Here is a 25,138-nt window from a genome sequence, read left to right on the forward strand (position 1 = left end):
CGATCCACAAAGAGGAAACGCCCATTCGGAGACGTTTGTCCTGCATCTCAATATACATACTGGCAGAAACGATCAGTCCACATTGCTACACCACAAACTGCGATTCGACGAGTCGACGTACCAAAAAGTCCTTGTTCTCCATATCAGTCTCATCACGGAAACCCCTCTGCGCGCTGACCTGCGCGTCCACCTGACCGTCTCCGCCCCTTTCGGCGCGCCTGGCCCTGTTGCGGCTCCACAGGACGTAGAAGAGCGCGACGAGGACGACCACCTCGACGGCGAAGGTCGCAAACATGAAGTCGAAGCCCATTGGGTAGTATGGAGCCTGCCTGCTGTCGAAGAAGAAGGGACCGATGAAGGACCCGATGCCGGCCCCGATGATGAACATGGCGTTGGTGGTGATGCGCTTCGTGTGGCCGGCTGTGTTGGCATTGACAAGGGCCATGCCGATGCCGTACGGAGAGGCGAAGAAGAAGCAAAGCCACAGGGACACGAGTCTGCCCCAGGGCCGGGTGTCGTCGAGCACCTTGAGCCCGACTATGCCGGCGAAGAAAGGCAGGATGAATAAGAGGCTCATGGCGATACGGAGATTCTTGAAGCGAGTCGCAAAGTAGCTGGTTGAGCATGTGTGTTAGCCCTATGGTGGCTACTACTAGGCTTTTTACGTGCGCAGAGGGTAAAGAGTCATTTCAGGTACCTTGATCCAAGACAGCCAATCATCCAGAAAGCGCCAGACGGCATAGTCATGAGCGTCGTCTGAAGGCCGCTGAAGCCGAGAGACTTGATAATAAGCCCTTGGAACTGCCGAGCACGTGGCACGCAAGTCAGCTGACGTGCATATCGCAGGGCTACCGTCCTATAGCACGACTTACATTCATGAAGACCCCGGTGGGTGCGTTGATCACGAGAGATAAGAGAAAGAAGAGCCAGGACTTGACATCCTTCATCGCTTCGACAAACTGCTCGAGTGTGTGGTCAGCTTCTGAGAGAACACCAACCTTTCAAGTGAAGCTTGACACGCAGGGATTACCTGTTTCTTCTTCCAATGTTTGTTCTCCACCCCCGTGCTGTTGGCCGTGATGCGGAAAATAACCTCATTCTTCTCATCCGAGCTAAGGAACCGAGCCCGCATAGGCGAGTCGGGCAGGCATAACCACAGAACCGCGCCCCAGAGGATGGTGAAGACGCCGTAGATCTGGGTAATTCGCCATCAGCAACGATGAACCGAATTGTAGACTGCGGCTGTCGATCAAACTTCCCCCAAACTTACCAGGTACATAATCTTCCACGTGCTGATTTGACCGGTGATGTGGCCTATGGGGTAGCCGAGGATTCCACTGATGATGTTGGCTAAGCCGCCAAAGCCGATCCAGATGCCCATACGAAGGGGTTGCTCTTCGCGCGTGTAGAACATGCCAAAGATGATCATGCAGGCTGGATTGCATCCTGCCTCGAGGGCACCGAGAAAGGTCCTGACGGCGGCGAGCGATCCAAAATTGTGGCCAGCCGCGTGGCACATGAGCACCATGCCCCAGGCAACGACCTGGACAGCACAGAACGACTTTGTTCAGCGGGGACGAAGTAGTCTGATGGAAGCAAAGGACAACCGACGTACCGTCACGGCGAGCGTCTTCGCCACCGGGAAGCGCTGCAGCAGCAAATTTGCTGGGTATTCCCACAAGATCCAGCCGACGTAGAAGAGCGAGCTCAACCACGAGAACTGGTTGCCGACTAGGTGTGTCTCATCGATGATGTTGAAGATTGCTGCAGTGCCGAGCGTGGCCTTGTCCAGAGACTGCACAAGCCAAGTACCCAGACTACCGACCAGCCGTATCAGTGAGTTTGGCCGGCTCAGAATCGCCAACAAGGCCCAATGTGGTTCTGTGAGCCGAAGGTATCGTAGAGCTACTTTAGTATTATACTAATACCGAGACGGGCTCCCTTATTATTAACGGGCTACTCGCCGGTATCCTCGTTGGGTACGAGGACGTACTCGTTTAGGTACTCGATAGTCTCGCGAAGCTAGCGAGTATCGCTAGCTATACCGGCCTAGGGATACTTATAGTCTATATCGTAGCCGGCGTAAAGGTAGTACTTTACTAACGAAGTATTAGCGAAGCGGTACGAAATCGCTAGCCCTTTATCGGAGGGATTATAGTTACGACCTAGCTTATAAGCCTTAAGCGCGGTATGGAAGTATAGTATATACTAGTCCTTATTAACGAGGTATACTAAGTACGGCGAGTTACTAGCGGCTTACTTAGGAGGTATTATTGTGTCAGGGCAGTGCGGGATAGACTGATCAGGGGCATATTTGTACAGTACTACTTAAGGCTTGAAGCCATCGTGACGTTTTTCATAGCACGGAGCCAGACATTTTTTTCATCACTCAGCTTCACCAATCCGACTTGATTTTTCCACCCCATTGAATTCCTACGCTTCTACACCCGTTCTTGTACGCAATTGACTGACAATGCCATAATCAGAGATTCCCTCACAAGTGTCGCATCAACAGGGCGTTGTTAATATGGCTGGCTCCCCCGTCGAAAATCTGCTTTGGCCCCTTATCTGGGAATGCCCTCACTCTGGCCCAGGGCCAGAGTGAACCTCGCCGGAAACCTCGCCGAAACTGGCAAGCGGTGAACTCCCTTCGGTTGTGGTGGTTATTTGTCCCCGATCAGGAGAACCCTCATCCGCCCCAGGACAAATGGCTCCCCCGGACAGGCTTGTTTTCATCGTCACCTCCTCACTATGAATCCATCTAGGACAAGCAAAGTAAACGACACAAGAAGAGTGGTAAGAAACCCTAGAGAAGAAAGGGCCACTCAGAGATCGCAACACGCTAAAGACACGCAAGAACCGGGCACTAAGAAAGACCCTGAAATACCGAAGAAAGAAACGAAGCTGCCCCTTTTCACGATACAGCAAGTCCAATGGCCCGTGCCCAGTCACCTAGCAAGGGTTGTGGCGAACACGAAAGCCAAAAGAGATGAAGAACCACTAAGCCAGCAAGGGTACAGCATAGCACAGGCCGAGATTAGAAGATACCGCTAGATATTAAACCTGTGGACCCCTATTCTGGACCCTGAAGATCCCATAGTAAGGGGATCAAGGAAACAGGAGGAAAGCCTTTTCATAGCATTCCTGCTTCACCTCATCAACGCGGCACTGTCGATAGCCCTGGCAGCAAGAACACTCCTGGAAATTGTTGAAGAAGGCTTAGGCCACATAGCTAACAGACTCCAAAGTCACCGCAGCGGAGCGGTCCGCTAGGGAACAAACCACGATATATATAAAGAAGGCCTCAAAAGACGACACTTAGCACTTATAGAGACGACATAGCAGCAATTATAAGAGCAAGACCCTGATCAGCAAATGCTAAAGCCGGTCGTAGTTATACGACCTAAGCATTATAGATTCAAGTCAGTTCCGGTTATACAGACCAACCCGGAGAGTCTTACAACTCCCCAATCCACTAGAAGCACTGTTCCTATCCCTCTAATAGAGGCTTCCATAGTTGCCGCTACGTCCCTTAAAGTCCCCGGCTAAAGTGATCGCCTCTCTTCCTCCGTAACGACGCCTACTACTTTAACGCCTACTTCAGAGTTAGAGGGAGCTCCTACTATAGCCAGTAACGACGTGAACCTAGGTGCTCTAGCCCAAGTCCAAAGCACCGCACAGTACGTCATATAGGAGGCACTCCCTAATCCTAAGCATTACCCGGCTTTGAAGTTTAATAGCTACGATGTTACCGAATGGATCGAAGGGGTTGAACGTATATTCAGGCGCCGCCGCTATACCGAGCAGGACCTATTAGCGGACCTACGGTACTGGACTAAGGACTCCCTCCAGGAGCAGCGCGTCGGTACTATTCTCAGCAAATATTAAGACTAGAAAGAGGCCCGTAAAGTATTGCTTAAGGCTTTCAAAGTTCAGGATAGCAAGCAGAAGTAACGACCGCAGGATCGCCTCCGCGACCTCGAAACAGGGGCCGTCCTAACTGAGCTAAGTGATATCAATACCTACGTAATCGATCACTAGGTTATTACATCAGAAATTATAAAGCAGGAGGGCGACAGCACCAATGATCACTTGAAGAAGAACAGATTTACGGCGAGCTTCTGGTCGAGGATTAACGCCCACGTAATCATTCAAGCCCTCAAGTCGGAAAACGCGTACAATTGGACGACACATAGAGACATGCCTTATAAGAAGGCTATCGGGGCCGTTACTACTTGGACCGGCCTTAAGCAGGCCTTAGATACCCACAACCAGCGTCCAACGACGTCGACCCGTTAGACCCGCGTAGCAATAGCACCCGTGATTGAGAACCGTGATTAGAACATCCCGCAGGAGTACGCACCCCCAATTAGGGCACAAAAAACAGAGGAGCGCTCAACTGGCCCCACAGATCAGGCAGTAGAGAGCCTCATTTCCGGATTTCAGTTACTCCAGCTAGCGAACGTCAATGCTATTAAGGAGCTGACCGAGATAGTTAAATCTGTCCAGTTTCGTACGGTAAACCCTGATCCCATTACTATCAATGCCCTACAAGCTGGGTCGTCCTAAGGACTGCAGTCCGGATCAGGAATAGGTCGGGCCCAGAATCGCAACTTCCCCGGCATATATGGGCGAGGCTAGCAATCTGACGTACGCTACTACTTCGACGGGATTGAAGGACATACCACTAGAGCATGTGAGAACGCTACTCTCTTCGAGCAAAATAGCATTTGTTTCTAGGACTACGATCATAAAGAATACTACTTTAGGTCGAGTAGAGACCCCATAGGCTCATAGGTGTAAGTCCCCTCCTACGTGGTCCGACACGCGCGTAAAAACGAGAGTTGCTTTCTAACCGAGTTTATCCACTACGTCTTCCGCGAGTCCTCAATGCCTCATAAGTATAGGAAGAGGTTCTACACTACGCTTAAAATAGCACGACAAATCCCACTTTCGGACGATGAGCGATTACTTATGGAGACGGTCGTCAAAGGTCGGGGAGGAGAAGGAAAAGGCAGCTCAAGGTCCGCCCCCAGTCCAGATCTCCCTACTGTCGATACCCAGCGATCAGGATTAGGAAGAGCCGCTCGCAGACTATAAGTTCACACCGGAATAGCCTTTCAACTACGAAACCTATACGCATGTTCAATTCGCAATAACCCCTAAACATACACGGGTGCTAGCACTAAGAGGGGCGGATAACTCACCTCCGACAAAAAGAGTCCGAGAAGAAGATACATAGAACGACTCCTTTCCTCCGCGGGATCAGGTACTACCTTATCCCGTAAAACCGGCGCTAGGTGCCCCAGACCCGTTAGGTTACCTCAGAGACCGGGTCGTCCAACACCTAGACCGTAAAGTGGACGTCACTATGTGGGACCTCATTCGAACGATCCCGGCCTACGAGGAGTGCCTCCTGGCCGAAATCCGGGATCGGAAAGACCGCCTTGGAATTCCTACGTACGACGTACTACGCGTTCCGCTCCTAGGAAAGAAGCCCGCAGCAATGAACATAGTCGTGCCCGAATATGCCCCATCGTGCATTGAGACCGAGGACAACGCGACAATCGCAACAGTGCGAGCAATGGACGCCGGCCTCCTAGCCTCGCTCCCTACAGCTTGCGATCAGGAAGAGCCTCATAAGAACCCGTAGCAGGAAGACTTGCCGAACCTTCTCCTAACAGGGGCCTCCACTACTGCACTCCGAAGCTGCGTATTCCCGCTATATAAGATCAAGATCAAGATTAGGTATAGAGGAGGAGAAGAAGATATCGAAGCGATCATCGATAGCGGCGCGCAAGTCTCCGTTATTTCCAGTGGATATGTACGGCGAAACAAGCTTCCGATATCGTCCACAGATATGTCCTACAGCATATTTAATAAAGGAGATGGTTCTCACCAGCAGTTTGAAGGCGTCGTTCCCAACGCGCGGCTTTGGCTTACTGGAAAGTTTATAATACTAACAAACCTCTACGTTGTCCCTAATCAGCAAGCCAATCACCCTTTACTCCTAGGACAGGACTTCATTAACGAAGGGCACGTCAACCTCTACTAGGAAAATGGCTAGCATATGTGCGCAATAACGTTCGGCACCACCCGCCTGATAATCCCTCTGCGAGAGAAAGTCACGTAGAAACATAGTACCGAAGGGGCTAGAATAGCCGCCCTTATTACTGCGGGAAAAGCGCGGACGCTGTAGTAGGGGTCGATATAGCGGAAATCAAGATAGACCCTACCTATCCACGAATATTTGTCGTTAGCGCATATGGACCGCGATAAGAGTTTACATATGAGGAAATTGCTGATCTTAGATTGGAGGAAGGCGATAGGATCCTCGGGGCCCTTACGGACGACTAGTTCTCCAGTATGATACGTAAGCTTGCGAAGACACCGATAGACCGACAATCTGGCGATACAAACCCTAATTTACGAACAGCATATGAGCAGCCGCAAGTAGCGATCATTAATACGCTCTACAAGCCTAAGTGGCGCAAGGTACACCCGGTCGACACTACTAGGCCCGGGGAATTAACCCTACTAGGGGAGATCTATTAGAAAGACAAAGCCCTCGAAGAGGTTTAGGACGATATGGAAGGACTAGAACTCTTATAACGAGGAGGCCTATTTACGAACATCTACCCGCGCTTCATAAAGAAGCCCAGAGGCACGTGTTTAACGGCGGACAGACTTGCGAAGTGTCACGATCCTGCCTCCGGGGTCAACCGTCTGGCAGGGCGCTGGGGTTGCTGTTCTGCAAGATAGGTAAAGCCTGTACAATAACAACTAACTCTCTGCTGTCGTTCTCTCTGTGGGGTTGTCGTGTCTCTTGGAAGAGATACCAGTCTCGGCAATTGAGTGACTAGTTCAAGTGTGTGGTGAAACTGATACTTAGATTGATCGCTGAAGTACAAAGGTAATGACTGTCTATCTAGGAGATCCTCCGCATTATATCCTTTGTCCTTCATCGTGGTCATGACATGTCTGGCTGACGGTCATGGTGGTTTGGTCATGACCGTCAGTCTTGGCGCTCATGACGGTCATGCATGAGATGCATGACCGGTGGTACCGTACCCGCGCTTCTTATCCTTATCGTGCCCCTGGCCCGTGATTACATAAGAAACCTGTGACGGCACTGCCACATGATCCGCCCTTGTCCTTGGCCTGATCCTGCGGCCTGGTTTGTTTGTGCTCTTCTTGCCCAAACAGTCGTCCCCTGTTGGTCGGGTCGTCACACCTAGGTGGAATTAGTGAGAATCCCAAGTTACGACTCTACAACTCACCTTGAACGGGCCATCACAAGCTGTAGCGAAGAAACTCGACCGAGGGCACACGATGGCCTTATGGACTCGGTAGAGTTTATCACCAGAGCGAATACTAAAGTCCGAGTATGTCCCACTTATATGAAGCCTAGAGAATTTGTTTAGTACTAGTATCAACTGATGCGCCAGTCTCGTGTGACGGCCGACCAACAGGGGACGGTTGTTTGGGCACAAGGAACCAGGCCGCAGGATCAGGCCAAGGACAAGGGCGGATCATGCGGCAGTACCGTCACAAGTTTCTTATGTCAGCACGGGAAGGACCGCGATAAGGATAAGGACCGGGTACGGTACCAGCGGTCGTGCATCTCATGCATGACCATCAGGACCGCCAAGACTGACCGTCACCAGAGTCAGTCGTGACCACACCTGACCATAGGAACCACGATGAAGGACAAAGGATATATAGAGGCAGGAGGATCTCCTTGTAGACAGTCATTACCTTTGTACTTCAGCGATCAATCTAAGTATCAGTTTCACCACACACTTGAACTAGTCACTCAATTCCCGAGACTGGTATCTCTTCCAAGAGACACGACAACCCCAAGAGAGAACGACAGCAGAGTGTTAGTTGTTATCGCACAGGCTTTACCTATCTTGCAGAACAGCAACCCCAGCGCCCTGCCAGACGGTTGACCCCGGAGGTAGGATCGTGACAATAAGCTATCTAAAAAGAATTACTTAGACCCACTTTTACTCCCTACTTATAGAGATATAGTAAAGTTAGATTTCTTAACTATAGAGGAGATTTTTAAAGTTAAATATCTCTATAGTTACTTACTCTATAAAGCTAAAATCAGTACTTATAAAAGTTTATAGTCTTAGAAACTCAAAAATATTTAGTAGAGTTTAGTACTATTTATAATAATTGAGATATTAAGGTTTCTAAAAACAGCCCTTAACTATAAGAAATTACTCTTTTAGGTTCAAGCTTTAAGAGCTAGCTTACGTAAAGATTTACTAGATTTAAACTAGCGTTATATAATTCTTTACTCTTTTAGCTATATTCTGTATATACTTATAAGCTTATATCTTATAAAATAGGGGAGGTAACAGGGGTCCTAAAAAGAGCAGTTTTAGCGATTTTGGTGGGGACTTGGTGGTCGCGAGGTACTCTGGTCGCGAGACGGGGGGCAGACTTACGCACTTGCAGACAAATATCTTATCAGTGGTTTAAAGGATCTTGCGCCTCAGAAGTTTAAGGCTGCAATAGCTGAAGAGAAATGGAGCGTCGACAAGCGCGAAGTTTTAAGCTCGCCGGAGGCCACTGAGGTTTGACTGCTCGTCGACGTGATTGATGCCAGTCTCACTCTCTTCCTCTTCCTCTTCCCCTTTCTTCTCCTTGCCGTATAGTTTATATACCTAAGTTACGCTTAAAGCATCTACTAATCCCGTTATAGCGTCTTCTGCATTAAGCCCAAACTTATCTTCCTCGAACAAGATGCGGAGATTCCCGTCCCTAATCCCACACCCGCAGCAACCCATCGCACCCATTCTGAAAGTCTTGTCATTCTCGTTGGGCACAAGGGCCTCGAGAGTGATCTTATGGTTGAAACATATTGAGCTCGCTCTTCAGGTCGGCGTGCTCTTCGCTATTGATGAGCATATTCAGCCATTTGTAAGCACCTGAGAAGTATCTACATGCGTTTCAATTTACATCAGTCTTTCCTCTTCTCTAACGGTAAGGGGATAATGTGTGCGAGAAAACATATGTATCATTTGGTCGCTAGTATGAAAGAAGTAACACTCTTCTTACCATAGGATCTGGGATCCTATAGTACCGCGTTCGTGATCTATATGTCGATGGATTGCGGCATAGATTGCGGCTGCGTTAGCCTCGATCATCCATGGTCTTTCAAGAAGGCTTGAGACGTCATTTTCCACTTCAGATTTCTTGGATTCGTATTGGCTTCGTACTGTAAACAATGGCGAACGAACTGTCAGTGGCGCCTAAAACTACAGCATTGAGTAGAGAGTCAAAGAACCTACTGCTTTGGCGGACATTGTAAGGGAGTGCACCTTGCCCGTACTGCCCATCTTGTGGACCGGTCTCCTCACCCGACGCAGCCGGATCCCGTTGCGGTCTTTGCGCGACTTCGATTGGCATGTGAAAGAACAACCGCCTCGCATATGCGGCCGCTACCGCAGCCGCGTACCCATGCCACCGGTCGTTCTTGTGGGAGTCGCATTAGTCGGAGATGCCACGGATAACAATGCATGGGAAATCGGCAAGCGCTCCTGCCGCCTCCATCTCGAAGCATAGCAGCCCATACTGCTGCGCTAAGCGATCTCTCAGCTCAGCATCCTTCACCACCAACTCCCCAGACGCGATCGTCCCTCGGTGTACAACGACAAAAGACTCGTCACCATCGTCAATAGGTCTCTCAATGCGCTGCCCCGGGTCACATCCACCTTCTTCGCAAGATGCCCCCGCCCGCTGATGTATGTAGTCTGATTGGTAAAGATGATCGTTCGCGACACCGGGAAACTTGAAGCGTGGAAGACTTCGACGGCTCGTTTGCATTCTCTGCGTATCCTCCCAAACGGGATCGCAGTCCACCATTGCTCGCTGCACTGCCAGGGATTGTGCAGCGTTCAGGAGGGCTGCCGGCGGCGGCGCGAGGGCGCCTGTCCGCTCAAAGTCGCCCGCCCTCGCTCTTCCATGGTCATATTGTACTGCACCAGAGTGTATGCTCGTCGGTTTACTGACCACCACATGACCTAACCGGATCGTCCCGTAATCCGTCTCTACCGGCACTCCGCCGCCAATACCAACCAATAGGCCATACCTGAGGTTCGGGAATGTCATCCTCATCTGGGCGACGACAGTGGCTGCGGGGCAGTTACCCGGCTGGTGGAGACCTGCGATAACGACATTGTGGTTGTTGATGCTGCCAAGCTTGTAGACGTTGTGATCCGCGGGCAACTGCGGTAGAGATTCGTGCTCCTCGTCCAGCATCAGCATCGCCGCGATCTGTTCCACCTGCAACGGACAGATCCATCCCACTCTGTAGGCGTCATGGCTCAGCATTCTCGGCGGCATCTTCGGTCGGCCGGGCGTCGCACCTGTCCTAGGGAGGTTGTAGGTGAAGGGTCGTCTTTGGAGATTCCTGAATCGTCGGGGTTACTAAAGCTTTCGTGAACTTGGACGGGCGAACTGCTGTCCAAGAAGATGGGGAAAAGTGACAAGATGACTACATGCGAGACCGCAATCAGCCCTCGGCGTTGGGAACTGTGGAGAGGCAGTGCCTAAGCGCCAGCCTTGATGCGGATTGGGGAGTGCCTGCTGTTAGGCAGGAAGTGACTAATGCACGCATTAATGCAGTCAGAAGACATTCAATTGGTCCAGGTGCAGCCACGCAGTAACGAATACAGTGGGGCTGCACTTACTGCCAAAAACCCCCTTTAGGAATTTGACCGTCAAATACCGTTTTTGACGGTCAAAAACGTAACCCTAGTATGTTGAGGTCTTTATGCCGTTTGTTCCGCTGTAGGTTGGTGGGGGAGAGAGGTTCAGGTTCGCTGGTGTATTGGCTATCCAATGTAGGGCCCGGCCGCCTGGGCGTGTCGGCCTCCATCCTCGTACGGAGGCTGAGACCACCAGCCTCGTAGGGATCTCGGCTTTGGTGTTTTGGATGGCTCAGTGAGAGACATGCTCCTGTTGTAGGGTGCATGGAGCACAATGTGCTCTAGAAGGGCTTTGGGTCCGGATAACATGGCACGGGCTCACTTCCCCACTATAATTAGCTTCCCCGTCCACGGCAAACTCCGGACGCCACTTGAGGGACCGGCTCCTCCAGTGATCTCCCAGAAATTAGTGCGATGATCGTACGCTTCCTCACGGCCTAGTCCGACAAAGGTTTAGGGTTTAGCTACCTGCCTGCCTACGACTCATCCCACTCCTCCGCAGTAAACAGCCCTGTTGCGCTGGATTTTATCACGCTAAGCGCAGCGGTAATTTTGGGACTTCATGCATATTGGCATTATGTGCTCTTTGCAACCCCACTCCTCGACCTGCAGGGTCACATATATTCTGGCACCGGGGGTGGACGGCGGGTTCACAAAGTAATCTACGCTGTGTACGACCGTCTTGCTTCACAAGGGGAATCGGCTGGCCACGCCCGAACGATGAGCACGTCAGAGTCGTGACGCAGAAGCTAGAGCAACCAAAGCAAGCACCTTGATGAGACACGATTCGCGCCTCCGAACTGTGTAGGAGACTGAAGATTCTGTCGGCGAATGGAAGGAAAGAGAAGGAAACATTGCCTGATTAACCAACTAAGTGTGAGATCCAGCAGACCTTATCTCCTCCACCTTGTTTTGTTGTTAACATTACGTTGTCCTTGACCCAGCAGCTACACTCGGACAGCAAATTCGCGTCCCTCCCTGAGCCCCTGCGCTTGTCGGCCAGCTGATCAGCATTCCATATGTCAGGCAGTTCCAGGCTCTTCCAGGAAAGCTGCATGCCTCTCGTGACAACTGTACGGATTATGTCTCGCTGCTCTTCATATCCGTTGAGCGGGTCAGGTACCGTCAGGTTAAAGGTGAACAAGACCTCGTGGCCCGGATCCACCGATTTTGGAAAATCCTCCGAAGGGTAAAGCTGCTTCACATGAAATCCAGGACTGAGCACCAAGACCGTGAAGTGGAGCTGAGATTCGGATGTGTTCCTGAACACGAACTCTATTCCCTGGCCACCCGAGAGGTTGCCCCCGGAAATCTTCGGTTTCAGAGTCAGCTCGAACGGCCCAAGCTGCTGAGACGCGTTGCCACTGAGGCTGAGGATTTGTCTGAACCGGGTCAAGTGAGCCAAAGCAACGGCAGATTTTGTGGCCCGTTGAGCGGTGTTGACGCCTGTGAGGTCCAACCCGCGCACCGGGACTTCGTACCCGGTCAAAGACGGAGATCCGGCGAGGTTGATGCCGTCATTGCCACGCTGTGTCATCCTAAACACGGCAGAGTCAGGTCCGTAGCTGAAGAGCGGCATGAAGCGCCTGCTGGAATCCGCTCCCCAGAGGGGGATGGACAAACACTTGGAGAATGTCGTCTCCCAAACTCCACCGACGCGGAACGATCTGATTGTTGTGCTGATGCAAAGTTTGCGCATGGAGGGCCGATGGCACCCGGGCGCTGCATTCGAAGTCGTCGACTCGATCCACCGAAAACGTTATGTGCGACGTAGGCGGATAAGTTGTGAATTCGGACTTCTCCCGAACACCGTGAACTTTTCCAATGGGAAGGTAAATATTCTCTCCTTCGAGTCGCACGACGAGGGGTGTTGCCGAGAATGGCTCCTCGTCTCCGAAGAATGCCAGCCTGTCTCGACCATACACCCGAGGAGTCTGTCCGTTGACCCACTTGACGACCTGGTCGCGCAGATTCCGATAAGTCACAATTGCCTCGCTTGGTCGGTTCTGCTTGAGGCACGCCAAGAGTCCATGGGTGAATGCGCCGTAAGATGTGCCGTTGACAGTCTTCTCTGCGGCCCCCTCATGACTTTCGCAGGCTGCCATCAGCGTGAATCCGTCCGGGTTGATGGACCAGGACATTTCCAACTCCCCATCGCGGCTGCCCGATTCGACAGCGGTCTCTGTGATTGCCTCTTCGTCGGCGGGAAGGTTGGGGACGTTCGTCCAGCCTTCTGGAGTTCGAACGTTTTCACCAGTCCTCCAGGCGCCGCCAGAGTGGCAGCTGTCGAGGATGACAATGGTCCGAATCTGCTTCTCGTTGAGCCTTTTCAGCCACTCGTTCAGCTGCCATCCTCTCACTGCAGGCTTTCCGCAGCAAAAGTCCATCGTCATCAGGGATGGGTCTGTCAGCCTCCCGGGCGGGGATTTGCTCGTCGGTTGCAGCCGTGCCCCATGCCCAGAGAAGTGAAAAAAGAAGAGGTCACCAGGACCAGCCTGCTCAGCCAGTGTCGAATTCCCTCTTGATGTTGTCGAATGTGGGCCGACAATCTGACGGCTCTGTCGGCTCAGTGGGACACGTGAAGCTTGACAGGGTCAGGGGAGAAGTGAGAATGCGAGGCTCCTCCAGCTGGAATTCATTTCGAAGTAACTCCGCGACCGCCCGGACATCGTTGGCACAGCCTCGAAGCTCTCTGAGAGAGTGTGGTTCTCCATTTTCATTCTTTCTTGAGCCGTCGTTAAAGTACAGGTCGATGCCGACGAGCAAGGCAAATCGCTTTGGGAGGTTTGGGAAGGCCATGATGCATTGCTGGTGACCTCTTGTCTCCTACTATTCAGATAGCAGTGGGCGCCTCTGTTTATATGCATGTTTTCGGCGGCGGCGGAGCCTGAGTCCATGGCTTGAACCTTATGCCTTAGGTGTCTGGGCTTACGGGGTAGTGAGCCATTCCCCGCATCTACCCCCAGGGGGGCCTTAAGGATGGACTGCTTCCACAAACAGGACTTTGACGGACATATTCCACCGTGGGCGCCCGCATGCATGTCAGTCAGTCCCAGTGATCCAAAAGAAAATGACAATTGCACTAGGTTAGAGCATGTGGCGACCCTGCACCGGTGGATTTGCGAGGAGTTACAAATCTAACTCTGGAGCCTTGCTGACAAGTGACGACACAGCACGCGCTGACTGTCGGCTGAAAGTCTAAGACGAGCCATGACGCAGCTATGACGAGGTGGCCCCCATCCTAGAAGCTAAGTTTCTCCAAAGGGTGGTTACAGTACAACGAATGCAGATTCTGCCAGCTGAAAGCTGAGTGCGCCGAGCCACGAAGATGCCAAGTCAGCATTGAGTGTCAGCAGTTACGAATGGCAATTAAGCATGTGATAGCTCGCCGCATGTGGGTGCGTGGCTCGGGCGTGATCGACACCAGGGCCGATTCTATTCTAGATTTTAAAGCTTCAAAGGGTGGGTGACAAGTTTCCTCCCTGGCAAAGACTTCGGACTACTAACGAGCCGCTTCGAATTACCAGGACAACCAGTTCTCTAGGCCACAGATACTCACGGACTGAAGCGATTACAGACCTCGAGGAAGCCATCCGAATAGGACGAGAAGCCATCGATGCCACCCCGTCAGATCATCCCGAGCCGGCTATGTTCTTGAACAACGTTGGGAATCGTCTAGGCGACAGATACGCACGGACTGGAGCGATGGCAGACCTCGAGGGAGCCATTCGTGTGACACGGGAAGCCATCGATGCCACCCCTCTACATCATCCGGACCGGGCTACATTATTGAACAACCTCGGAATTCGTCTAGGTGACAGATACTCATGGACCGGAGCGATGGCAGACCTCGAGGAGGCCATTCGTCTGACGCGGGAAGCCATCGAGGCCACCCCACTAGATCATCCGGACCGGGCTGGATGGTTGAGCAACCTCGGAAATCATCTAGGTGACAGATACTCACGGACTGCAGAGATGGCAGACCTCGAGGAAGCCATTCATATGATACGGGCAGCCATCGATGCCACCCCGCTATATCATCCGAACCGGGCTGGGTTCTTAATCAACCTCGGAAATCATCTAGGCCGTAGATACTCACGGACTACAGAGATGGCAGACCTCGAGGAAGCGATCCGAGTTGGACGAGAAGCCATCGATGCCACCCCGGTAGATCATCCGAACCGGGCTACGTTCTTGAACAACCTCGGAAATCGTCTAGGCGACAGATACTCGCGGAACGGAGCGATGGCAGACCTCGAAGAAGCGATCCGAGTTGGACGAGAAGCCATCGATGCCACCCCGGTAGATCATCCGAACCGGGCTACGTTCTTGAACAACCTCGGAAATCGTCTAGGCCGTAGATACTCGCGGAACGGAGCGATGGCAGACCTCGAGGAGGCCATTCGTCTGACGCGGGAAGCCATTGAGGCCACCCCTCTACATCATCCGGACCGGGCTACATTATTGAACAACCTCGGAATTCGTCTAGGCGACAGATACTTACGCATAGGCGCGATGGCAGACCTCGAGGATGCCATTCGTCTGACGCGGGAAGCCATTGAGGCCACCCCTCTACATCATCCGGACCGGGCTACATTATTGAACCACCTCGGAATTCGTCTAGGCGACAGATACTTACGCATAGGCGCGATGGCAGACCTCGAGGAGGCCATTCGTCTGACGCGGGAAGCCATCGATGCCACCCCGCTATATCATCCGAACCGGGCTGGGTTCTTAATCAACCTTGGAAATCATCTAGGCCGTAGATACTCACGGACTACAGAGATGGCAGACCTCGAGGAAGCGATCCGAGTTGGACGAGAAGCCATCGATGCCACCCCGGTAGATCATCCGAACCGGGCTACGTTCTTGAACAACCTCGGAAATCGTCTAGGCCGTAGATACTCGCGGAACGGAGCGATGGCAGACCTCGAGGAGGCCATTCGTCTGACGCGGGAAGCCATTGAGGCCACCCCTCTACATCATCCGGACCGGGCTACATTATTGAACAACCTTGGAGTTCGTCTAGGCGACAGATACTCGCGGAACGGAGCGATGGCAGACCTCGAGGAAGCGATCCGAGTTGGACGAGAAGCCATCGATGCCGCCCCTCTAGATCATCCAGACCGGGCTATGTTCTTAATCAACCTCGGAGTTCGTCTAGGCGACAGACACTCACGCACAAGCGCGATGGCAGACCTTGAGGAAGGCAAGGAACGCTTCGTCGCTGCCTTGCGTCAGTCCGCCTCCGCTGTGAGCATGCGTGTCGCAGCCGGCCGTCATCTTCTGACATCCCCAGCTATACTTCAAGATCGACAAGCATACGCCATTGCCAAAACGACGATCGACTTGATTCCCTTATTGACGCCCCGTTCTCTGCAGAACTCAGACAAGCGGCACCTCCTCTCCGCGGCTGTCGGACTCTCGTCGGACGCGACAGCCATTGCTCTGCATGCCAACAGAGGCCCTGCTGCTGCTATCGAACTGCTTGAGACTGGTCGTGGTGTCATCGCGGGAGCCCTCTTCGAGCAATCCGACCTTGCCGCTCTCGAACGCGAGCATCCCGACCTGGTACGTTCCTTTATCGACCTGCGAGATCAACTGGACGCACCGGCGTCGGCTCGTTCCCTCGCTGCCGAGCGCCCCACTCTGGCCGCAGAGACGGAAGGCGATCGGCGCCGCGACGCTGGACCCCAGCTTGCCGCTCTCCTCGAGACGATCCGTTCCAAGTCCGGTTTTGAGCGATTCCTCCTCTCCGCATCGGAGGCCGATATGCTGGAGGCTGCGCGGCACGGCCCGATCGTCGTCCTGAACGTGAGCTCGTATCGCTGCGATGCCTTGGTCATTGAGCAGTCCGGCATCCGATTGCTGGAGCTGCCACACCTCTCCCGAGAGGCGCTCAACGACCATGTCCGGGAACTTAGAACTCTTGACACGCTTGGGTGGCTCTGGGATGCCATCGTCTGTCCCATTCTTAATGCTCTAGGCTTTACTGGACCTCCTTCGGACAGTCAGTGGCCGCAAGTGTGGTGGGTCCCCACCGGCCCACTGACCCGGTTTCCACTCCATGCAGCGGGACACCATCTAAGGCGCACTGGCGAGACGGCGGTCGACAGAGTCGTCTCATCGTACGCCTCGTCCGTCAAGGCGATCATACAGAGTCGGCGACGGCCACAGCACGCGCCGGAAGCCGGAGAGTCCCGAAATGCCGTTGTCGTTGCCATGCAGAACACGCCAAAACAGGAACCGCTCAAGCATGCGAGCGACGAGGTTGATGCCGTAGTAGCTGTTTGCGAGTCGGTGGGATTGCCGCACACCCGGCCTCGACCCTGCAAGGCCGACGTCTCCTCGGCCTTGGAGGCCTGCAAGATGTTCCACTTTGCTGGCCACGGCAGCACGCATCCCACGGAACCGCTGGAGAGCCAGCTGCTCCTGGATGATTGGGATCGGAAGCCATTCACGGTGGCGAGCCTCCTGGAGACGAACCTTACCTCGAAGCCGCCATTCCTCGCGTACCTCTCGGCATGCGGGACTGGTCAGATCCTGGATGAGGGGTCTGTTGACGAGAGCATCCATCTGGCCAATGCTTGCCAGCTTGCGGGGTTCCGCCATGTAGTGGGCACGCTTTGGAGCGTAAATGACGGGTTATGTGTGGACATGGCGAGAATGACGTACGAGTTTCTGCGGGATGAGGGTATCCGGGATGAAACCGTAAGCCGGGGGCTTCACCGAGCGATGAGGACGCTCCGAGACCAGTGGGTGGAGTTCGAGGATGCCGGACGCGGAAAGTCATGGTCATCGGGAGCGGACAGGGACGCTGAATTGAGACAAGGGTCGGAGCCGAGGCGGCCGCTCTGGGTTCCTTATGTTCACTTTGGCGTTTGATATTGAATGTCATACAACATTTGACTTCTCGCCATGTGTGAGAAGCCAGGCTTGCGCGCAATCCTTCCAAGGTAACGTGTTGGAACCATTTTTACCCGTCGCTCTTGCTGAAGGCGATTACGCCCACTTTGCACAATGATGTTCTCAAGGCAGGCTTGTAGAATACTCCATTTTGCGGGGGCTAGTTACATTTGACGCTGCCTCCACAAAGATGTTTTAACTCATAGAGGAATGGGAACCAACTGTTAACTGTAGAGGCCATCCGTGACCACATCAAGAGAACTCGCAGTTTCTGGTGACAGCCTGCTCCCTGGATGCTGGATAAAGGAAAACCCGTTTCGAGCACAGGTTAGGTCAGCTTTCACCTTGGCCAGGTCGAAGTCGGGCTCCAGATCAAGACGATGGCCGTGAGATGGCACGATTAGATCCTCCTTCATACTTCCTACGCTGGAGCAAGGATGGCGAGACAGTTTTCTATGGAGACTCATATGACCCTAGATTTACCAGTAAATTCTATTTCTGATTGAGGCCTTTCCTAAGCTTCCCTTACTTCTGTATGACAAAATCACTCGTCTGCGCTTTATCCGTAAGTACTGTGGATGAGAGTGTCCGGGATTGGCTTAGTAGACCCGTTCCCAAGATCATCTTTGCTGCTTATACAACCATCGACGAGCTGCAAGAGTTCGCTTGATGTCTTCGCGTAGAGTTTTGCCCATCCATCGTTTAAGGCTCTTCAGCTCCAGATGTCTAAGGCGGCAGCAAAGGGGCTCTGGGCAATTTCCAACTTTTAGAGTCGGCACAGCAAGTGTATGCCTCTATTATCGAGGGTGATCGAGGTGTGAGGCTTGCTGTGGTGCGAACCTTCCATGATTGCCCCATATTACTCTATAGGGAGGAGACACGCGCCTTCTCAAAGGATCTCCATGCACCAATAGACGACTTTCTCCTCCGTGGCCGCTGTAGTGGCTCTGGGAAATAGGACCTAGAGTGTACAAGATGATAGATCGAGAATTTGTTATGCTCAAGGTTCATTGGACAGCTGTATGTTTCGCTTGAGTCCTTGTAACTAGTCAGGTACAGGATTCAGGATAAGTAATTGCCTGGGAATGTCGAACCGCAATGCCACATTTTGCCTCTAAAGTGCACAGCCCAGCCCATCTTACGGACCCACGGCGACTCAAAATCGACCCCCGTTTCCTCATCGATCATACGTTGCCGCTCTTCTGCCTTTGCTGCAGCCTTCGCCTCGTACTTACGAAGCTGCAGCTCCCACCCTATATCCGGTATGGCAGATCGCGAGCCTGCCTTGCTCCCAGTCGTAGTTCCCTCTCCTGTGGTTACTTGTTGTAGCGGAGTGGTAGTGTCGACAATCCAGTATCGCGTAAGCCGCCTCGCTCGAGAGAAAGACTGGAGTGCTACGGCCGTCCAGTTATTCTTTGAACGCTCATAGCAACCATGGCTGTCGTCCACCTCCGAATTCCTCCCTGTCCAGTGCTGCCGGATCACCATCTCGTTTGTTGTTAAGAAGCGGCATGCTATGCAGCTGAACCCGGCCTGCAGCCGGAGCTCTGGGACGGGCGACGTTCCATCTGCCGGTGTCTCCGCTGTCTGTGGGTCCGCCAGCCCACCTGCCGTTGCGGCGGTGCCTCCGCCGGAAGTGGGACTCAATGCCGGGCCCGGGCTGGATGCCACCCTTACACACCGAACATATCAGTACGCGCGACTCCTCGTGGAGATACACATCGATTTCCGATGGGGGCGCTCCGGCGTCGTCGTGATGGTCTTCCATGTCGGCTTCCTGACGTTGCCCGGCTGCGGTGCCTGGTCTCGCTGTAGTCGCTGTCGCGTTTCGCGTCTGGACGGTTTGGTGAGTAGTGCCTCAGTTACCGCTGTACAGTAGAGCTCGAATGACGTAAATGAAGTATAGTCGTAAGTATTGGCATATGTCTTAATTCTATCTACCTGTCTGCCCTAATGATGAACCCTCCCTTTTTTACCCCGTGCCTGAGACGCGACAACGCGTCGGCGCGTGCCTCTCACCATTCCTTTTCCCGTCCGGGGTCTTCCGTGTGAGCCGCAGCCGCAGCGCTCTCCTTCACTTACCTGTGGGGAAGTTGGGGTAGCCCGAATGGCTGGGGGCGGGTGGCCCTTGGGGGTTAGCATCCCCTGCCCACACTGTAAGTTTGGGTCCAAGTGCCAATCTTAATATGGTGCACCTGGGGTTCAGAATGAGTCCAATGGCCCAAGCGCCCGGCCCCCTGTTGTATGGCAGAGACGCGCCAACTGGACAGAAACTGCCTGTGAATGATGGTCAGTCTATATCCCAACCTCAAACATCTAACCCTGACCTTAACGTACTCCCTACTCTTCTAATTTCTTTTAACCTTCTTTTCTTTTTATTCCTGTAAATGTACCTGCTTACTTTTATCTCCCTTTGAATCGTGTCCTTTTATCCCATGTGAAACCCCTTCCTTATCTATGTTACGGGCTCGGGCTCTGGCCCGAGCCTAGGTGGGTCAAAAAAGGGGAGACAGGGGGGGTTAACAAAACCGTAACGCGCTCACGGAGAGTGCGAACTACCTCCTTTTATTTCCCAAGTTCGTAGTAAATCTAATACGCCTAGTATCTGTTCAGACCTAGGGCCAGTACTTAACATACTACGAACTTCCTCGTCCTCGGATATGGCCGAGGTCAATGAGCTAAGAGCACGGCTCGACGCTATGCAGATCGAGATGCGCGACCTCCGCGCCACGTACGAAGCAACCCTCCCTAGCGGCTCCCCATCCAATCACCAATCAGGCATCGATACGTTCGAAGACCGACTCAGCCGAATGCGCGTCGAAATCGAACAACTGCGGGCAGCGCAGACACCGCTCCCTTCAAGGGCACCCGGCGACGCAAATACGGACGGTGCAGGGCGTTCCCCGCCCTCGATAAGCCCGGCACGCGAATATCCCGCCAACTCGACTCGCCCATACCCTAATCCGACACCGCCGCTCACCCTACGGAAACCGCTCCCGAAAGGAGAGCCTTATAATGGCGACAAGCAAACCTTCGCGGCCTGGAAGATTACTATCCGACATAAGCTTACAGCCGACCAGCACTTCATCGGGTCCGCAGAGGACCAATGGGTGTACCTATGGCAGAATCTCTCCCCTAAGGTCCAGGCGCAAGTCGCGGCCTACTACGAAGCAGCAGGGGAGGGGACAGGCTATAACACGAACGCATTCCTATCGTATCTCGAGACCGTCTTCGGGAACCCCCACCGACAGCAGGTTGCTGAAGCGGAACTCGACAATCTTCGGCAAGGAAAGAACGAGTCCTTCGCAACATTCTTCGTGCGCTTCGAGCAAAAAATGGCCCTAGCGGGGGGGCACGAATGGTCGGCCGGAATACGCCTATCCCGTCTCCGAAGAGCCCTCTCCTCGGAGATCCGCGAAAAGAGCGTAGGAGCCGGGGTCTCCAGGGATAACTACGAATTGGCGGTCAACCAATACCGATCGATCGCGACGGATATCGAAACGTATCGAATGGAAGAACGGTTTCGCTATCACCCAAGCCATGCGCCGACCCCGAGGCGGACTCGCTTCGTAGACAACGAGGGTGATACTCGGATGACAGGAGTTAACGCGTTAACTCAACACGGCACCAGTAAGAAAAGCCAGGGCCGCTCCCAACCACGGAGCGGAAACGGGCAGCCCAAACGGAGGGCTAACTGGGTCTCGAAGGAGATCCTCGACGAAAGAAGGAAGCAAGGGGCTTGCCTACGTTGCGGAGCCAAAGGACACTTCGCTCAGGACTGCAACCTCGCCCCCGCGATACGCCCCTCGACGGCAGTACGGACACTGACCGTGGATGAGGGATACTCCGACCCGGAGTCGGACCGCGAAGACACAAAAAACGAGGAGACCTTGGCCTAAGTCTCCGGCCAAGGCGACCAGGGTCACACCCGCAATCAGTCGAAGTACAGGGTCCCCAAGGGGCGGAGGAATTTCGGAAGATAGAAGCGCAAATGAACGAACTACCATTCTTAGTGCCGATATTAGTCCATTCCCTGAAAACCTTCGACGTGCAAATCGACAGCGGTTGTGACTGTTACGGAGCAATTAGCGAGGAGGCGGCACGAGGCCTCGGTCTGAAAGGAATCAGGCTCCACTCGCCGCGGGAGTTGAAGGTAGCACGGAACCTTCCCCGCGCCCCGGCAATCAAAACGTTCGTCCGCACGTACCTCGACGTGGATGGATGGACATGCCCAGCCGCCCTCTACGTTATCCCGGGGCTCTCCCGAGACCTAATCTTAGGCCTCCCGTGGATTAAACGCTGGGGAGTACGGATGGACGCCCAGAGGAGAACATTGAATATCGGTGCGGCTTGGGACCTCGAAGTAAGGACCTCCGAACAGAGGGGTGGGCGCTCGCGCCTAACTAGAGTTTCGGGCTCGGTAATGAGACGCCTCCTACGGAAAGGGGGCCAGGAGGGAAGGACTGTAATGGCGGTTAGTATCCACGATATTAATACGGCGATCCGGGCGAGGAACCCGGTCGAGCCCGAGGAGAAACCGCTTCCCCCGGAACTTAGAGGCTTTACGCAGCTGTTCGATAAGGATACCGCAATTCAGCTACCCCCTCATCGGGGCCCTATGGACCATCATATCCGCCTTAAGAAGGATAAGGAGGGAAAGGATCACGAGTTACCGGTGGGGCCGCTCTACAATATGCCAAGGGATCACCTCTTAGAGCTCCGACGACAGATTACCGACTTACAGGATAAGGGCTGGATCCGGGCAAGTTCCTCTGCGACCGCGGCCCCAGTCCTTCTTGTAAAGAAACCCGGGGGGGGTGGCGGTTTTGCGTAGATTACCGCGCCCTCAATAAGATTACAGTCCAGGACCGATACCCGCTTCCCCTTATCAAGGAAACGCTACGGAACCTCTCCGGCGCGAAATGGCTAACAAAGCTGGATGTCCGGGCTGCATTCCATCGAGTCCGCGTCGCGGCTGGCCAAGAGTACCTAACAGCCTTCCGTACAAGGTTCGGATTATTTGAGTGGCTCGTTACACCATTCGGCCTAGCCGGAGCACCGGCTACCTTCCAGAGGTATATTAATCGGGCTATCGGTAACGACTTGATGGACTCGGTTACAGCCTACCTAGACGATATACTGATCTACACTTCTGGGGGCCGCGAAGAACATATGGACCAGGTCCGCAAGGTTCTAGGACGGTTATTAGACGCCGGACTATTCCTGGATCGTGCGAAATGCGAATTCGCGGTGCAGGAAGTAAAGTACCTCGGCTTCATCGTCAAGGCTGGAAAGGAAGTCCGACCCGACCCCGAGAAGATTAGGGCCATCTCCGAATGGGAAACTCCCCGTAATGTCCGCGCGGTACGGAGCTTCCTAGGGTTTGCTAACTTCTACCGGGACTTCGTAAGCCACTACTCCGACATGGTCACACCTCTCACCCAGCTCACGCGCAAGGATGTCCCATTCCGCTGGGGGCCCGACCAGGAGAAGGCTTTCCAAGATATGAAGAGTATATTCATCTCGTACCCGGTCCTCACGCAGTGGGACCCTGATCGTGAAACCGTTGTCGAAGCTGACAGCTCAGGGCGAGCGCTAGGCGGATGTCTCTCCCAGTATATCGACGGCATTCTGCACCCGGTAGCCTACCACTCAGCGGCCCTAACGCCCGCGGAGAGGAACTATCCGATACACGATAAGGAGATGCTCGCTGTGATTTCCTGCCTCAAAGCGTGGGCCCCTGAATTGCGAAGCGTAGCCTCCCCGTTTACGATTCTCACAGATCATAAGAACCTCGAGTACTTCATTACGCCACGGCTTCTAAGCGAGAGGCAGGCGAGATGGGGAGAGGTTCTATCCTTGTTCCACTACAACCTCCGTTATAGACCGGGGGCACAAGGGCTCCGTCCCGATGCCTTATCACGGCGAGATCAGGACGCAGCCGATAGCGAGCCGCGGCTAGGACAGCTACTCCAACCAATCTCCGTTGCTCTTTTGGGGGAGGAAGAGGGCACAGGGGAGCCCCCTCCTACAGGCGCCCCGCATCTTCCCCGAGGACGGGACCTCTTCACTGAGAACGATATCCAGCTACTCTGGGACGAGGCAGTAACGAAGGACGGGGCCTATAGGGTCCGCCTCACCGACGTCCAGCAGGGGAAAAGGAAATTCTCCAAAGAGGCAGAGACTATCGCCCAGATTGCGGATTGTACACTGAGCGCACACGGGGCTCTCTTGTTCAGGGGGAGGATCTGGGTCCCTACCGTAGAACCCTTAACTACACGCCTCGCCCAGCAAGCCCACGACTCGCCACTATCAGAACATCCAGGACGGAACTCGACCTTCAATATCCTGCGAAGAAGCTTCCACTGGGACGGAATGTCCCAGACCGCGGCCCGGATAGTCCGAAACTGTACCTGCCAAGCAGCCCGAGCTTCGCGGCAAAGAAGACAGGGACTCCTGCAACCCCTTCCCCCACCCGACCAATTCTGGAAACAGATATCTATCGACTTCATGACGGACCTACCAGCCAGGTCTAATGAAGACCCTAGATACCTAATGGTAATTACCGACCGTTTATCTAAGTACGTACAGCTTGAAGCGATGACCTCAATGAGGGCAGACGCCTGCGCGGAACGGTTTAAACAAGTCTGGTGGCGTTTCCACGGGTTCCCCTCCCAAATAATAAGTGATAGGGGGTCTGACTGGGTCGGTTTCTTCTGGCGGACACTATGTCAACTCGCGGGGGTAGAGCAACTGCTATCAACAGCCTACCACCCCCAGACAGACGGCGGGACGGAGCGGGCGAACCAAGAAGTACAGGCGACCTTAAGAACAGTCGTAGCCTTCTCGCAGCTAGACTGGCCCCTACACCTACCGGCCTGCCAGCTAGCCCTCAATAACCGGGACTCATCCGTAACAAAGGTGAGCCCTTTCAGGCTCCTCCACGGCTTCGATATTGAACCTATACAATCGGTTAAGGCATGCCCCACGAGCCCGAACAGCCCCGCCGGGCGAGCTACAGCGTTTATGCAGAGACTCCGGGATGGGACTGAATTAGCCCAAGCCGCAATCGCCTTCGCTCAGCAGCAACTACAGGACGCCACAGACCGCGTCCGCCGCCCTGCGGAACGCTTCCAAGTTGGGGACTGGGTCTGGCTTAGCCTGCGAAACCTAAAGACACAGCGCCCCAGTAAAAAGCTTGACTGGGTTAGAGGTCGCTACCAGGTCACCGGCGTCCCGACCCCGCTCACAGTACAACTTGATGTCCCGGGGGATGTCCATAAAACCTTTCACGTTGACCTTGTCGAACGAGCTGCCGACGATCCCCTCCCGAGCCACGACCGGGGGGTCTCCAACCCGGGACCAGTCGAGGTAGGCTCGGATCCGGAAGGCCCCGGACTGGAAGAGTATGGAGTGGACAGCATCTTGGCTGCTAAAACCGGAAGGGGCCGAGGCCGGCCCCGGCTGGCCCTCGTCAAGTGGACGGGGTGGGACCAGCCGACGTGGGA

At 53.8% G+C, this 25,138-nt stretch overlaps 6 protein-coding genes across 6 annotated transcripts; 1 reads left to right on the top strand and 5 right to left on the bottom strand.

Moving 5' to 3' along the window:
• Nucleotides 1-85: 85 nt before the first annotated feature.
• B0I36DRAFT_378572 (major facilitator superfamily transporter) lies at nucleotides 86-3,515 on the bottom strand (the record flags this gene model as incomplete). The annotated part of the gene is given in 8 exon segments (XM_046160704.1): nucleotides 86-166; nucleotides 179-614; nucleotides 698-801; nucleotides 873-959; nucleotides 1,031-1,195; nucleotides 1,271-1,543; nucleotides 1,616-1,795; nucleotides 3,462-3,515. 8 exon segments carry the CDS (start codon nucleotides 3,513-3,515, stop codon nucleotides 86-88), a joined length of 1,380 nt encoding a protein of 459 aa, XP_046003979.1.
• A 5,673-nt stretch (nucleotides 3,516-9,188) lies between these two features.
• On the bottom strand, nucleotides 9,189-10,514 carry B0I36DRAFT_58718 (ankyrin repeat protein). The gene is made up of 2 exons (XM_046163061.1): nucleotides 9,306-10,514; nucleotides 9,189-9,232 (listed from the first exon to the last, which is right to left on the bottom strand). Exon 1 carries the CDS (start codon nucleotides 10,357-10,359, stop codon nucleotides 9,505-9,507), a length of 855 nt encoding a protein of 284 aa, XP_046003980.1. The 5' UTR covers nucleotides 10,360-10,514; the 3' UTR covers nucleotides 9,189-9,232; nucleotides 9,306-9,504.
• Nucleotides 10,515-11,042: 528 nt separating this feature from the next.
• Nucleotides 11,043-13,523, bottom strand: B0I36DRAFT_378574 (caspase domain-containing protein; the record flags this gene model as incomplete). The annotated part of the gene is given in 7 exon segments (XM_046160705.1): nucleotides 11,043-11,161; nucleotides 11,676-12,289; nucleotides 12,378-12,658; nucleotides 12,671-12,957; nucleotides 12,979-13,069; nucleotides 13,085-13,242; nucleotides 13,271-13,523. 7 exon segments carry the CDS (start codon nucleotides 13,521-13,523, stop codon nucleotides 11,043-11,045), a joined length of 1,803 nt encoding a protein of 600 aa, XP_046003981.1.
• Nucleotides 13,524-13,794: 271 nt separating this feature from the next.
• Nucleotides 13,795-17,857, top strand: B0I36DRAFT_401652 (CHAT domain-containing protein; the record flags this gene model as incomplete). The annotated part of the gene is made up of 2 exons (XM_046161706.1): nucleotides 13,795-13,810; nucleotides 14,302-17,857. 2 exons carry the CDS (start codon nucleotides 13,795-13,797, stop codon nucleotides 17,607-17,609), a joined length of 3,324 nt encoding a protein of 1,107 aa, XP_046003982.1. The 3' UTR covers nucleotides 17,610-17,857.
• A 1,196-nt stretch (nucleotides 17,858-19,053) lies between these two features.
• On the bottom strand, nucleotides 19,054-19,398 carry B0I36DRAFT_356612 (uncharacterized protein; the record flags this gene model as incomplete). Its single annotated transcript, XM_046157653.1, has 1 exon — nucleotides 19,054-19,398. One exon carries the CDS (start codon nucleotides 19,396-19,398, stop codon nucleotides 19,054-19,056), a length of 345 nt encoding a protein of 114 aa, XP_046003983.1.
• A 151-nt stretch (nucleotides 19,399-19,549) lies between these two features.
• Nucleotides 19,550-19,879, bottom strand: B0I36DRAFT_342118 (uncharacterized protein). Its single transcript, XM_046156056.1, has one exon. It carries the CDS (start codon nucleotides 19,770-19,772, stop codon nucleotides 19,581-19,583), a length of 192 nt encoding a protein of 63 aa, XP_046003984.1. The 5' UTR covers nucleotides 19,773-19,879; the 3' UTR covers nucleotides 19,550-19,580.
• Nucleotides 19,880-25,138: the final 5,259 nt, after the last annotated feature.

Source organism: Microdochium trichocladiopsis, assembly GCF_020744255.1.
Source record: "Microdochium trichocladiopsis strain MPI-CAGE-CH-0230 chromosome Unknown B0I36scaffold_18, whole genome shotgun sequence".
NCBI classification, from domain to species: domain Eukaryota; kingdom Fungi; phylum Ascomycota; class Sordariomycetes; order Xylariales; family Microdochiaceae; genus Microdochium; species Microdochium trichocladiopsis.